The sequence below is a fragment of the Medicago sativa genome, chromosome 6 (assembly GCF_051527215.1).
Source record: "Medicago sativa cultivar Bolivia chromosome 6, Bolivia_mono, whole genome shotgun sequence".
NCBI lineage: Eukaryota > Viridiplantae > Streptophyta > Magnoliopsida > Fabales > Fabaceae > Medicago > Medicago sativa.
In genome coordinates, this window is record NC_140754.1 from 30,635,584 (window position 1) to 30,650,154 (window position 14,571).

Genomic DNA, 14,571 nt, shown 5'->3' on the forward strand with positions numbered 1-14,571 from the left:
AATCAAATTATAGTATAATGTCACCTTTTAATATGTAAAGCAATTAGAGCGTAACATGTGTCACCTTTTAGGTTGTTAGCCAATCAAATGTTTTAGGAGTAGCCAGTTTTGCATCATACTTTTTATTTGTTCATGGTGTCATTTGCTTTTATTATGTTGCTATATAAAGATATGTTTCTTTCATCATTTTCACTTGCACATTTCTTCCAAATAGTGTTGTCAAACTCCAAAAAATTGTCATGACACCAATATCTAATAACATCTCAGAGATCAACTCGGTCAAATAATCATGGAGCGAGTTGTTCGAATCATGCCCATTCTTTCTAGATATGATTCTCATGGATGAATCTATGTTTGTATTTTTATTTGTTTGTATTTTCAATTTTCAATGTAATATAATTCATGCCAATATGCAAAGAAGTTGATATACAAATTTGAGCAACAATTAAAAAAGAGAAAGGTGTATTCTGTGAGTAACTTTGGTGGTTATGTAAATCTTAATTAGATTGTATCGAACAAAAAAGAATGAATACAAACTCAATTGTATAAGTTTTCCAAGACTTTTTTATTTTCATTTCTATTTCAATCTGGATCAATTGTAATTATATTGTGATTAACAAATTCTGTATTTTGCAATCTTTTCCTTGGCATTTGTTTATTTTAATAATTTTAATTAATGATATGTACAACGTATGTCGAACAAATTTATATGATAAGTATCAATTTTTTTTATTTAGGAAAAGTAACTTATTTTAATTTATAATGTAATTTATATTCCATTAATATGAATTTAAACATATTCAACGGATTTTACTAAGAGAACTATACGGTTCAATGTTTGGCTGATAATTTATCTCTCCTTAATTATATGTCCTTTTGAATAATTTGTGTGTCCCTAAATATAAGCTCATTTGCAATTTACTTGGTGCATTTTTTTATCAAATTTACTTTTATCTTTTTTTAGAGAACTATATTTTTATCTTGAAATGTGGAAAATTAAAGTTAAACATTAAAATACAATAGCTATTTTCCTGAAAAATAATATAAACGGTATTTTAGAAAAGTTTATATAAAAAGGACACGATAAATTTACAACCCATTTTTTTTTTTATTTTAGAAAAATTTATATAAAAAGGACACAATAAATTTACAACCCATTTTTTTTATATATGTGAAAAAAAAATTGAGTTGCTTATAAAAATGGACTGGGGAAGTATATAAGTGTCTCTGTTAATGCTCTTTTATACTAGAGGTTTTTTTTATTATGGAAATGGTATACATCTTAATTTTTTAATACACACATATTCAAATTTCAATCTCAATTCAAAAAAATCAAAATGGTATACAATTTTAATTATCTTTTATAGAAAAGTTGATAACATTAAGCCCAAATAATTTTATTTCGACAAAATCAAGCACCAAATAATTGAAATAATACCTAGAATCTCACTTTAATTTCACGTTATATATATATGGAACTTTTCTTTTTAGCAAATGTATATAAGGAACTTTTGTTAAAAATAAAAATGACATTTATAATCAATTATTGTTGTTTCTTTTTACGGTATTGTTGATTAAGTAGATCGAGCAAAATATCTTGATCCTTGATTATTTACTCAACCAATCAAATTAAATTGTATATCGATCCTTTGTTTTAATTTTTAACTGATTAGAGTTAAACAAATCGCCATAGGTCTTTATTGGCAGGGGTGGCCCTGAGGGTGGCGGAAGGGACATAAGTCCATGGCAACAATTTTGTAGGGGGCATCAAAATTATTAATTTTACGTAGTAGTTAGTACTATATAAATATATTTCTTTTTAAATCGCTGATTAATTCGATTGAAAATATATTTTTAAATAACTTTGATTATTTGATTATTAATGAATCTTTTGCAGTAAAAAATACAAGAAGAAAGACATTCAAATAATTAAAAAGGCACAATTTTATTAATTCGCCAAGGCAATAAAAATCTTAGGACCGTCCTACCCTGTTTATTGGTAGAATTATACATTACACAAGTGAACCAATCAAATTATAATATAATTGTCACCTTTTAATATGTAAATCAATTAGAGTGTAACATGTGTCACCTTTTAGGTTGTAAGTCAATCAAACGTTTAAGGATGAACCAATTTTGCATCATATTTTTTATTTGTTCATGATGTAATTTGCTTTTATTTATTTTTCTATATATAGTGTATGTTTCTTTCATCATTTTCACCTGCACATTTCTTCCAAACAGTATTGTCAAACTCCAAAAAATTGTCATGACACCAAGATCTGATAAAATCGCAAAGATCAACTTCGTCAAAGAATCATGGAGCAAGTTGTTCGAATCATTCATGTTTGGTTCGTTTATAATGTCAACCGTGTCACACACCCACTCTATCTATATATGCTTCTCATGGATCCATCTATTTGTATATAATAAATGTAATTTTTTTTCCCGACATTTTAAATTAATCTAATTTTGTAATTTTATTTGTTTGTATTTTCAAGGTAATATAATTCATGCAACTATACGAATAAGTTGATATAAATTTTTTGATCAATAAATAAAAAGGAGAAAGGTGTATTATACGAGTAACTTTGGTGGTGATGTAAATCTTAGATTGTATCGAACAAAAAAGAACGATACAAACTCAATTGTATAAGTTTTCCAAGACTTTTTTTATTTTCATTTTAATTTCAATCTGAATCAATTATAATTATATTGTGATTTACAAATTATGTATTTTGCAATCTCCTCTTTGTCGTTTGCTCATTTTAATAATTTTATTGACATGTATAACATATGTCGATATGATTTAAATGTTAAGCAACTTATTTTAATTTATAACATATTCGGCGGATTTTATTTAAGAGAATTATACGGTTCAATGTTTGGCCGATTTATCTCTCCTTAATTATAAGTCCTATTTGAATGATTTGTGTGTCCAAAAATATAAGCTAAATTTGCAATTTACTAGGTGTATGATTTTATCAAGTATACTCCTTACCAATACTACACTTTTATATTTTTTTAGAGAATATTATATTTTTATCTTGATATGTGAAGAATTAAAGTTAAACATTAAAAGACAATAAGTATTTTCCATAAAAATTATACAAAGGGCACATATACGAGTGTATGCACGTAAGAAAACAATAGCTTAAGTAAAACAAAGATAAATTCAAGGCTACCTAACAAAGTAGACACATCAGAGAGCATTTCACTATTTTTTTAGACGGACAATATTATTCTTTGTCGAGAGGGCGTAGGAAACGCCAAGCACTCGCGGAAATGAACAGTGGATGAATACAAGAACCAACAAAGGCAACAACCCAAAAATCATGAGGCCGAGGTGTACACTAGGCTGCCTTAATCAAAGACCAAACCCAGCAAAGTACCACGACAAACCGTGGTGCTGCCTACACAAGAGTACCCCTGTCTCACAACCTAATGCCCGTAAAGATCCTATAAAAAATCGCAGCTGCACAGCAGCAAAGCTGCACTACAACAGGCCGAAATACCTACTACTACAAAACAGAAAAGCCAATCGGACGCATCAACAATTATGCACACACAGAAGCCTCCCAGCCAGAGGCTACATCACGTAATAGCAGCGCAAAACTGACACCAACACACCCACAGATAATACAAACATCATACATTTAATGCAGGACCTACTGTCAATGCCACAAAACTGTCATATATAGCTTTCCACTATGTATATCTTGATTAATTTGTTCACATTTTCTGTTTTTTAATTGATTAATTTTTCACGTTATCTAGATTAGTGATCATTCATGACATCATTTTGTAGCAGTTCATATATCTATTTATTTTCGCGTTAAATAAATAATGGCTTGGGAAATCCTTTACTAATAAGCTTATTTTTTTAGTTTGAGTTAAGCTGAAAGAAGCTTTTTTCGATTAAGAATTGAGTCATAACTTTAATGTCATTTTTTCATTGCATTGCATATATTCTCTTACTATCATTTTTCTTTAGGTGTTAATATTAATTTTGTGACTTTACATTTAATATGCAGATATGCGTATCGATGATGATGACTTGAAGAACCTGTGTTTGATTGAAATTGAAATGTTGCTTCAGGAAAACGGACGGTCGCTTACTGATATCAAATCTATGCCCAGGCCAAACGCAGCAGACATGCCAACTTTCACAAACAAGCTTATCGTTGATGAGCTACATTACAACAAAGATGAACTGGAAAAGACACACGCATATATGTTACTGTTGCGGACTGATGAACAAAGATGTGTGCATGACAAGATCATGGAGTTCGTTGGTTCTGACGACGGTGGTTTCTTTTTCTTATATGGTTACGGTGGTACTGGAAAACCTTTATATGTAAAACATTCTCGGATGCTGTTAGATCGAAGGGGTTAATTGTATTGAATGCTGCATCCAGCGGTATAACGGCTCTTCTATTACCAGGTGGAAGAACCGCGCACTCGACGCTAGGGGTGTTCGCTGTGCGGTTTGGATCGGTATTGAGGCAAAATGTCAACCGATCCAAAATAAAAATCACATGCGGTTCGGTTTGGTTTGGATGAGTATTCTAAAAAAATCGGAACCGAACCGATCCAAATATATGCGGTTTAATTTGGATCGGTTTTTGGATGTCCAAAATGCAAAATATATTTTTTTATTTACTCTCTTTTGAAGAATATAATTTTTTTATTAATATTAATATTACACAAACACGGTAAAATAATAGGTTTGATGCAAAATATATTAAAAAAATAAAATTATAGTATGAAAATTATCGATTATTTTTGAAACATATGAAGTAATAATAATATAGATTAAATTAGTGCAATGTATAAGATTAAAATTTAACAAACAACATAATAATGCAATCTATAATACTAATAAAAGAATAAATAAGTATTAATATTTATTTTTGCGGTTCGGTTTGGTTTGGTTCGGTTTTGAAAAAGTGATCCGAAATCCGATCCGATCTTAGCGGTTTTTACAAAACAACATCCAAACGCATCCAAATATATTCGGTTTTTTGCGGTTTTCGGTTTTTTTGGATCGGTTTGCGGTTTTATTTTGGATCGGTTTGGATTTGAACACCCCTACTCGACGCTGAAAGTCCCTATTGAGATTAATGAGGCATCATCGCTTACGATGGAAAAGGACAGTCCTAGGGCAGACCTGGTGCATGCTGCAAAGTTGATAATTTGGGATGAGGCTCCAATGATGCATTGATGGTGTTTTGAGGCAGTTGACCGATCATTGCGTGATATCATGTCCATGAATGATCCCCTAAACGAGTTTAGACCTTTTGGTGGAATGACAGTAGTTTTAGGTGGTGATTTCAAGTAGATATTGCATGTTGTCCGAAAAGGAACGGGGCAGGATATTGTTGATGCCTCAGTCAATTAATCAAAGATATGGGCTTATTGTAATGTGTTGGGGCTTACGGTTAATATGAGATTGGGTGCATCTTCGGTACATGCAGAGCAGAAAAAAATTGCTAATTTTGGCAAGTGGATACTCTCAATTGGAGACGGAAACTACGCTTCAGATAAGAATGGTGAAATGAAGGTAAAAATTCTTGAAGATTTGCTCATTTTAGACACAACAAAGCCGTTGATGTCACTTATAGACTTTGTGTATCCCGATTTGAATGATAACCTTAGTGACCCGATATTTTTCCAATAAAGGGGAGTACTCGCACCAACGCTTGATTCAGTTGAGCATGTTAACGAATATATGATGTCACTGATTCCAGGTGAAGAGAAAGAATATTTAAGCTTTGATTTTGTTTGTCGATCGGGTGAAAATTCTGATGTCCAGAGTGAGTGGTTCACAATGGAATTTATTAATTAATGGTATTAAGAGCTATGGAATTCCAAATCACCAGTTGAAACTAAGGGTGGGATGTCCTGTTATGCTGATGAGAAACATCGATCAGGCCAATGGACTGTGTAATGGTACGAGGCTGACAGTTACACATCTAGGGAAGAGAACGATATTTGCTACCGTAATTACCGAAAAAGGGGCAGGTACCAGGGTATTCATTCCCAGGATGGATCTTATTCCGAGTGATCGAGGACTACCCTTCAAATTCAAGCGCAGGCAATTTCCATTGACGTTTTGTTTTTCAATGACAATAAATAAAAGTCAGGGTCAATCTTTATCTCGAGTGGGAGTTTATCTTCCTAAGCCCGTGTTCACACATGGACAACTCTATGTCGCTGTCTCTCGAGTTACTTTTAGAAAAGGTTTGAAGCTGCTCATCTTTGATGAAGATAATAATGTTTGCAAGGAGACCACAAATGTTGTGTATCGTGAAGTTTTCAAAAAGTATGATCATTGGTTATGTTTTAGGATTGTTGTTGCTATAATTTAGAAAACTAAAGTTGTGTATTGTTTGGAAGTCGTTTTTTTTATTTCTTTATAAGGCGTACTGCTCATTACATGACATGCAATTTCTATATAAGCAGATCCTCCTGCCATTGACTTTTAATTGATGCACTTTTCAGGTATAACAATACGCGGAACTTTTTTTTTACATCGTTGTTACCCTGAAATACAATATTTACATTAGACCATTGGTTTTGTAAAAAATAAAAACAAATAACAATCGGCGTTTCTGTAGCCCAAACTATATTTATACACATCCATAAAAAATTTAACGTTTGCATTCACATATTAGGTGTATACATCTGACACTGACTATTATATAAAAAAAATATTTTTTTTTTAGTTTTTATGATTAATAAAATACATTATGTCAACAAATAATAATATACAGTACGTCGGCATATTTTTGCAAAAATATTACATATGCTAAAGTTTAACAATGAGTACATCTTATACTACAAATAATTAGTATAAGTATAAAACCAAATACTTTAATCGTTATGTGCAATGTTTAGATATTTCAAAATATATACAAAATTAACAAAATTAAGATATATATTTTTTCCATATCTAATTTAAATTATAACCCCACTTATAACTTTAAGATAACATAATATAAAATCTATACATTTGATTAAAAAAACTTTTTATTTCCCGTGCTTGGCACGGGTCACTATACTAGTAGAGGAAATAAACGAAAAAGATCTTGAGCTACGTTTCAGTTTCACACCGATCCTTCTTCCAAATTCACAATCCTTGCTCATTAAGAAAGAAAAGAACAAAATCATCATTCTTAGGTATAATTACACATTTACCCTTTCCTTTTCAATTTCTTCTTCGTTTTTCATATCGTTTCTCTAATATTTGATTTTTGATTCAGGAAGTGATTTTGATCGAAACTCGAAAACGATGTCGATGCTGAATTCGTTTTTCGCTCAGGGTTTTAAGGCTTCTAAGTGGTACTGTTAATCTCACTTTTTTATTTATTTATTTTTCTATGGTTTTGAATTTGTTCATTGATTTTTTGTATGTAAGGCTGTGGTGAATTATTTGAGATAATTTGTTGTTAACTGAATAATTTTTTTATTTTATTTGCTCACGGTTAAATATGTTATACTGTATGTTTGATTATGTTTTGACAAGAATTGATTTTGAGTGAATTGATTATGTAAAAGTGATTATGTTTGATTATGTAAAAGTGATTATGTTTGGATACATTCATATAAAAGTGAGTTGAACAATAAATTTGAGTGTTAAAATCAATTCTCGAATAAGGGTCCGTTTGGATTGGCTTATTTTTTAGCTTATGAAAAATAGCTTATGCAAATAAATAAGCTTTTATGTTAATTCATAAGTTCTCACTAACGAAAATTGTTTCTTCATAAGTTGTTTTTCATAAACTACGTTGACATGCTAATGAATAATACCTAAAAGCTTATTTGACATGCTTATGAATAATACCTGAAAGCTTATGTATTTGCATATGCTCGAAAATAATTCAATCCAAAGGGGCCCTAAAAAGTGACAATGAGTGAATATATTCTACAACTCTAGAATCAATTTTGGAGGTAAAATCAATTATGCACGAGAGCAAGCAAACATGAGTGAATATATTCTATAAACTACGTTAGAATCCTATGTTGGGATAGTGTATACAGGGTTTTGCTGCAACTTAAATTAAATCCTGCTAGTAGATGGTGATATTGGTGTCCCGGATCAGTCGGTCTTTGGCAGGATACCGAGTTTCCAAAAAAAGTTGATTTAGGGACTAAGAACAGAAAATGTAAATTTGATTGGACTAAAAGCATACTTCACCCTTTGCTGAAAAAGGCTGTATTTTTTAATCAATTGTTAGTGATTTAGTTAGGTTTTTTTATTAGGGAAATTGCACTCATGTTATCCTTTTGATTTTGATTGCTTAATATTTCACCTCTGCGGATAATGTTCGTATTTACAGCTTGTTGATCCTTTCACTCTGTTACATGTTAGTATGGTATCGAAATTCGGAATCGCCGCAAATTTGTCCCGTAAGTACAACTCACATGGTTAAAGGGTGTAGGGACATTTGATACGATGCAGGTTCAAACCCACAGTTTTCCATTTCTCGAAACTTAGTGTGTGTAGGTTTCATTGCTAGGATCTGTAGAACCAAAATAAAAGAAAGAATTGTTGCAGATTTGGAGGTGGTAGACGAATGGGTTTTGCGATGTACATGATTAATCTTTGTCATGTTACTGTTTGTTCATTTGAAAGTAAACTTTCATTTCCGTCCCCAAACTACTATGACCTATAAAAAGATAATAAGTAGTCAAGAAACTATTTATAATCCTTTAAGTTAGTCCCTAGTTGCTTTTAAAAATAGAAAGAGAATGATATTTGAGGGACAAACTTGATGGATTGAAAATAGTGTAGGGACTACTTATTAGATTTCTACAGTTCACATACCAAATAGTTGAGAAAGTGACAGTTTAGTTACAAATTGAAGGTTTATTGTTGTTCTTGTTTCTATTAAAGGAATCCTTAATGTCATACTGACATGTAATTATAAAATATAAACATCAATGTACCATTTTACGTCAAAGTTTCAGGTTCTGTACTAGAGTTGATCTTAAAATATAAAGAATCTTCTGTCATAGATTTAGAGGCTAACTCAAACACACAGAACTAGCTTAGAATGTCAGGATTGTCTAAGTTTTATAAACTCTATTTAGGCCATGTCTCTTGTCGATTCGGAACTTGGGTCTTTCGCTACACACTCCCTCGTGCCCATAGATGTTGGGACTGGTGCGTGGATAATACGGTGATCCACAAATGGATGTAGGATAAACAATAGTACCATCTTAGGTTCATGGTATAACACAACCCCACATGTCCGACTTTTATGGTGAGGACTACCTAAGCTTTATAGATTTTATTAGTTTAGGCCATATCTGTAGCCAAAACGGGACTTGTGTTTTTTTCAACATAGCGATTACATGAAAGAAAGTACATAATCATGGAGCGACCGAAACATAACATTTTACTAGTGTTTCTAAATAGACTGGATCCGTTACTATCTTCAAGGCAACTAACAAAGTTGGTGGTGAAACAAATTGTGAATGTAATGCTAAGAGAAGTGTGGTGGAACAGAGTTAGGGGAGTTCAATTTCTTTTTTCAAATTTGAGTGTCACGTGTGTGCGCGCGGATAACTTTCCCTTATTATCTAATAATTTGTCAGTTGATTTTCTAATATGGGTGTGCTTTGTTCTCTAACGGGCACATTTTACTTAAAACGATCAAATCCTAATTGTTCCCATATGAGTTATATTTGAGTATTGTGTTTCACTTAGATTTAAAGAACTATTGTTATATGTACAAGAGTTCTGTTTTATTGCCATTTCTTCCTTTATGCTTAAAATTTTATAGTGATTAATTTAAAAATTTCACACTTTCAGCAAAACTCTTCTTAAACTGTCAATTCCACGGATAAAGTTACTCAGAAACAGAAGAGAGAATCAATTGAAGAATATGCGACATGAGATTGCCAAGTTACTTGAGACTGGTCAAGAAGCCACGGCTCGCATTAGGGTATACTCAATTGGATTGCATATTTATTTAGTTTCAAAATTTTAAACCAATGAGGTTTCAAAGAAATCTTTTTTACATTCTTTTTTATGGTGCTGTTATTTATATATCTATGCAGGTAGAACATATTATTAGAGAAGAGAACATGATGGCCGCTCAAGAGATTCTTGAACTATTTTGTGAACTTGTTTCTGTCCGCCTTCCAATAATTGAATCTCAAAGGTATTTTAGAGATCAAATGTAAATCTGGACGACTAGCTTTGCTTATTATTTGAATTTTCGTTATAGTAAATGTGATTTTACATTCAAGCTAGCTGTTCGTTGAAAATGATGTCTTACAAAACTGATCAAATAGTTAGTCCGGATGATGGATTTGTTTTATAGTAAATTTGTTTGGTGATGACTATATTTATCAATACCAAGTTAAGCGAATGGATCATTGAACAAACAAAAAATATATTACATATTGGTGTATGCAAAGAAATGCTAGTATATCACTTAGGAGGAACTAATTGTTTCTCTTAGGTAATGCCTTCGTTTGGTATGTTTAGGGACTGTGTGCTCTTTTGGAAATGTTTTTCTTTCTTTCTTTCTTGACAATACATTTTTCTCTTTTTGGTTCTAGGTGGTATGGTACTGACAGAGCTGTTAAAAACTACGTTATTAACCCCCCAGATTGAAGGAACATAATTAACACATACACACTAGTTTTTTTTATAGGGAACATCATAGGCTTTTAACTGAATTTAGTCTTTCATCTTTTATGAGAAAAAATCAAAGGAAGAGAAAAATCAAGTTAATATCTAGTTTTTGACTTTTGTCCGCTGTAGCATCATTGCTGTTCCTTCTCACACTATACTATATGTTTTTGTTTTATTTTGGTTTGGTTCTCCTTTTTTCTTTTTTCCTTTGCTTATTTCAAAGTTCTATTAGCATGTTCTCTATTTTGAAAATAAAACATTTGATTCATTGACATCCGTGTCCACCAATGATGTGATATATGGGGGTCAAACATGGAAATAATATATGCACTGCAAAGAAACATACATACTTTTACGTTGAGTGATTTCTTCAATAATTTTACACGGTTATTAGAATGTTTGTACTACTGTATTTGGGTATCATATGGAATACTAGGAATCTAGTTCAATTGTATGTATTTTAGAACATGATAAGTGCTGCATTGTTTAATGAAGTTTTTAATGATGTTGTGGTGCCCAAGTTTTTCGTAAGTATATGTTATGATTAGGACCTATTCGTTGTTGCAGTTGAAGCACAAAAAGTAAATCATTACCGTTTTTATTATTTTGTATTAAAGATCTAATGTTGTGCAGGGAAATTCCCCTAGACTTGAAGGAAGCTATATCTAGTATATGTTTTGCTGCCCCAAGGTGTGCCGATCTTCCGGAGTTGATTCAAGTTCAACAGCAATTTGCAACCAAATACGGGAAGGAGTTTATTTCTGCTGCTACCGAGCTCAGACCGGATTGCGGTGTTAATCGCCAGGTTCTGTGAATTTCTCATGATATACAGACTCTTGATTTTCTTTCGTGGATAAAAACATCTTACACAATAGACAATTTTTTTGTATGTCTTAATGTGAATTTCAATTGTAGATAATAGAGCTTCTGTCAGTTCGTGCTCCTTCGCCAGAAAAGAAACTCACTCTTTTAAAAGACATTGCTGTTGAACATGAGCTAGATTGGGATCCTGCTACTGCTGAAACTGAGTTCTTTAAAAAACATGAAGACTTACTGGTAAGTATTATTCTGTAATACTAACTAGAAGGGGGAAAAGATGATCATGATATGCTAAATTTGTTCTTTCATGTAACATTATCTTACGTTACTTTCCTCTTCTTGTCAGAATGGGCCGACCGAATTTTTCGGTGGGTCAAAATTGCCCCTTGCTGAAGAAAAACATGACGAGGAGTTGTATTCCACTCATGATGTTCATGATACACCCAAAAAAGAGCAACTTGATTCTGATTCTGACTCTGACATGTTAGATTTTCCTGAAGTTCCGAAGACATACGTCCAGATGCAATCTTTGCCAACTGCAAATTTTGGCACAGCTCCTGATATGGTTATACCTCCAGGTGCTATGCCACACCCTGAAGTTGATCTTCATCCATCAAGCCATTCTGAAGATTTTACAGATTTGAAGCAGGACCATGTTGAATCAACAGTTCACAGAGATGAACCACATACTTCATTTGGTAAAACGGAAAGTAAACAATTTTCACCAGTCATCGCGCCTCCATCACCTTCATCATATAATCCAGGGCATAGTGACTCACCTACCTCCTTCCCTACTGAAAAATCTATCTCCTCTCCATCACTATCATCTGCACCCTATAGTGCGAAGCATAGTGACTTGCCTCCCTTCCCTTCAACTGCAAAATCTGAATCCCCTCAGTCAGAAATGGTTGCATCATACAATGCAACAAGGTATAGTGACTCACCTCCCACTTTCTCAACTGCGAAATCTGAGTCTAATGTGGACTTGAAGGATGTTGTAGCTGCCGCAAATGCTGCTGCTGAAACTGCTGAGCGTGCTGCAGCTGCCGCTCGTTCAGCAGCTAGCCTTGCTCAACTTCGTATTAGTGAGCTTACCAAGATGAGAAGTAATGAATATGTACCTGACAGTAGCTCTGAGAATCCATTTTATGCTGGAGGCAACAATGAGACTTCAACACCAGAAAGGGATCATAAAAGTTCTATAGGTAACCCCTATGCCAATGTTTTTAAGGATCATGATATTCACGAGGATCATAATGCTTCCCTAGGCTCTCATTCATCAAGTTTTCCTTCATTTGACACACCGAAGGAAGATTTTGATTCTTCCCCACCCACTGATCGTGTTTTGGATGGCAAATTGAATAGTCACCAGCCTAAGAGACTCTCTTCAATGGATGACGACACATATTTCTCGTATCCCAACTTATTTAACTCTCAAAACTCAAATGTTGGATCTCATACTCATTCAGATAATAGCCGTTCGACTTATGATATGTGACAGGGAATCATCATTCACCCACACATTTCCTTCAGTCTGAACTCAGAAATCTTGCTTGTGAGTGTGTTTTATGCTGCTGCAGAGTCCACCGTATTTTTTTTTCTTTTTTTTCTTTTCTTTTCAAAGAGCATGCGATTCCCGTCTATATTATCTTCATAGTACATATACTACTAGCTGTCTTTGCATAATGAACAATACTGAAAATATTCAACTGCTTTTGTCCAAAAAGCCTTCCTGTTTATGCCTGGTGGGGCTGTTATGGTGTAGAAATCTGGTTGTTCCAGAATAAAACCATTCAGCTCCGTTTTTCGTTATTTACATTATAGGAGGATATGGGACATGTAATATGTTCGAAACTTCATTTGTAATTATTGTAATACTGTTGCATATTACAGTGTGAGTGTTACTTAAATGCATACAATTTTATCACATCTTTAGGTTACTCATTGTAACACACTTATATCTATTACATATGCAGAGAAGAGACCGTCAAGCTTATAATAGTACAAAAGAATTGTTCAAAAACTTTGGTGTATGTACATCATCCGGCCTATCAACCATTGAGTTGTTTGAATAAGGAGAATCACAACTCAAATACGTCTTTCTTCACTAAGAATTAAGACAATGTAATTATTAATCGCATCAACTATAACATTTTTAGGTGTTAGTATAGCTTTATTCTGAAAAAACGATGTATTATACATATTATGGATAAATGCACTCAACAATATATGCAATAAGATCGTCTGAACCGTGAATAAGCAAATCATCCAGGAATATGTAGCTTTATATATTCATCATTCATTTCTCCAATCAAAATTATGATGTTTGCTGGTATAGAATTTTGGGAGGGGCAAAAATGGACCATTGTCCACAACAGATCACATTTTTCATTCAATCTCTATTATACAATCTTTCATCAATTTTACACAAATGCCAAACAAAACGGTTTTTTTGTGGTCCAAACATTACACACAGTTCAGCACGCCTCTGCCCCAGCCTTCAAATTCAAGCCTTACATTTTGTCATCTTCCTCAACTAACATTGACATTAAACCTAATGTGTGACTATAAATATCAACAACATAACATACTACATATACATAAAACTTAAATGTAGAATGATCATCTTCAATAAACCCAAAACTCTTTAGAAACCCAACACCCCTTTCCTTTTCTCTCTGTGTTCTGCTGGTTCTTTTGTTTCTTTTGGTTTTGTGTGCTAACTTTGGAGTGTCTCACTTTTTTCTTCTTCTTTTTCTCATTGTTTTATTTTGTGTTCCTTTTCTTAACATCGCCGTTTTTTCTTTTCTATTGCGAGGTCAAGGACAGATTTGACCAATGTTAAACTAATTTTATAGTTAGTTTTAGAGTTCCCTTAAATTATAGGGTAGATTTAATTTAAATTTGATATAAGCATAAATTTGTCCAGGAAAAAAAATTTCTTAAATAATTGTATATAAATAAGTATAGAAATAAGAGAATTCAATTTGTTTCGCATAGGTTTACTCCACTGCAGAGAATTCTATTTGAAATGTGAAACTCAAACTTTGGTTTGTTGAAAATGAAAAGGATTACCTTGTAAATCAATTAGTTTAAATTAA

General features: G+C 32.6%; 1 protein-coding gene across 1 annotated transcript; it reads left to right on the top strand.

Annotated features, from left to right (window-relative positions):
• Nucleotides 1-7,093: 7,093 nt before the first annotated feature.
• Nucleotides 7,094-13,397, top strand: LOC146914464 (uncharacterized). Its single transcript, XM_085717332.1, has 7 exons — nt 7,094-7,182; nt 7,266-7,344; nt 9,821-9,953; nt 10,069-10,172; nt 11,285-11,456; nt 11,567-11,707; nt 11,817-13,397. The coding sequence occupies exons 2-7, from the start codon at nt 7,295-7,297 to the stop codon at nt 12,966-12,968; spliced, it is 1,752 nt and encodes a 583-aa protein (XP_085573458.1). The 5' UTR covers nt 7,094-7,182; nt 7,266-7,294; the 3' UTR covers nt 12,969-13,397.
• Nucleotides 13,398-14,571: the final 1,174 nt, after the last annotated feature.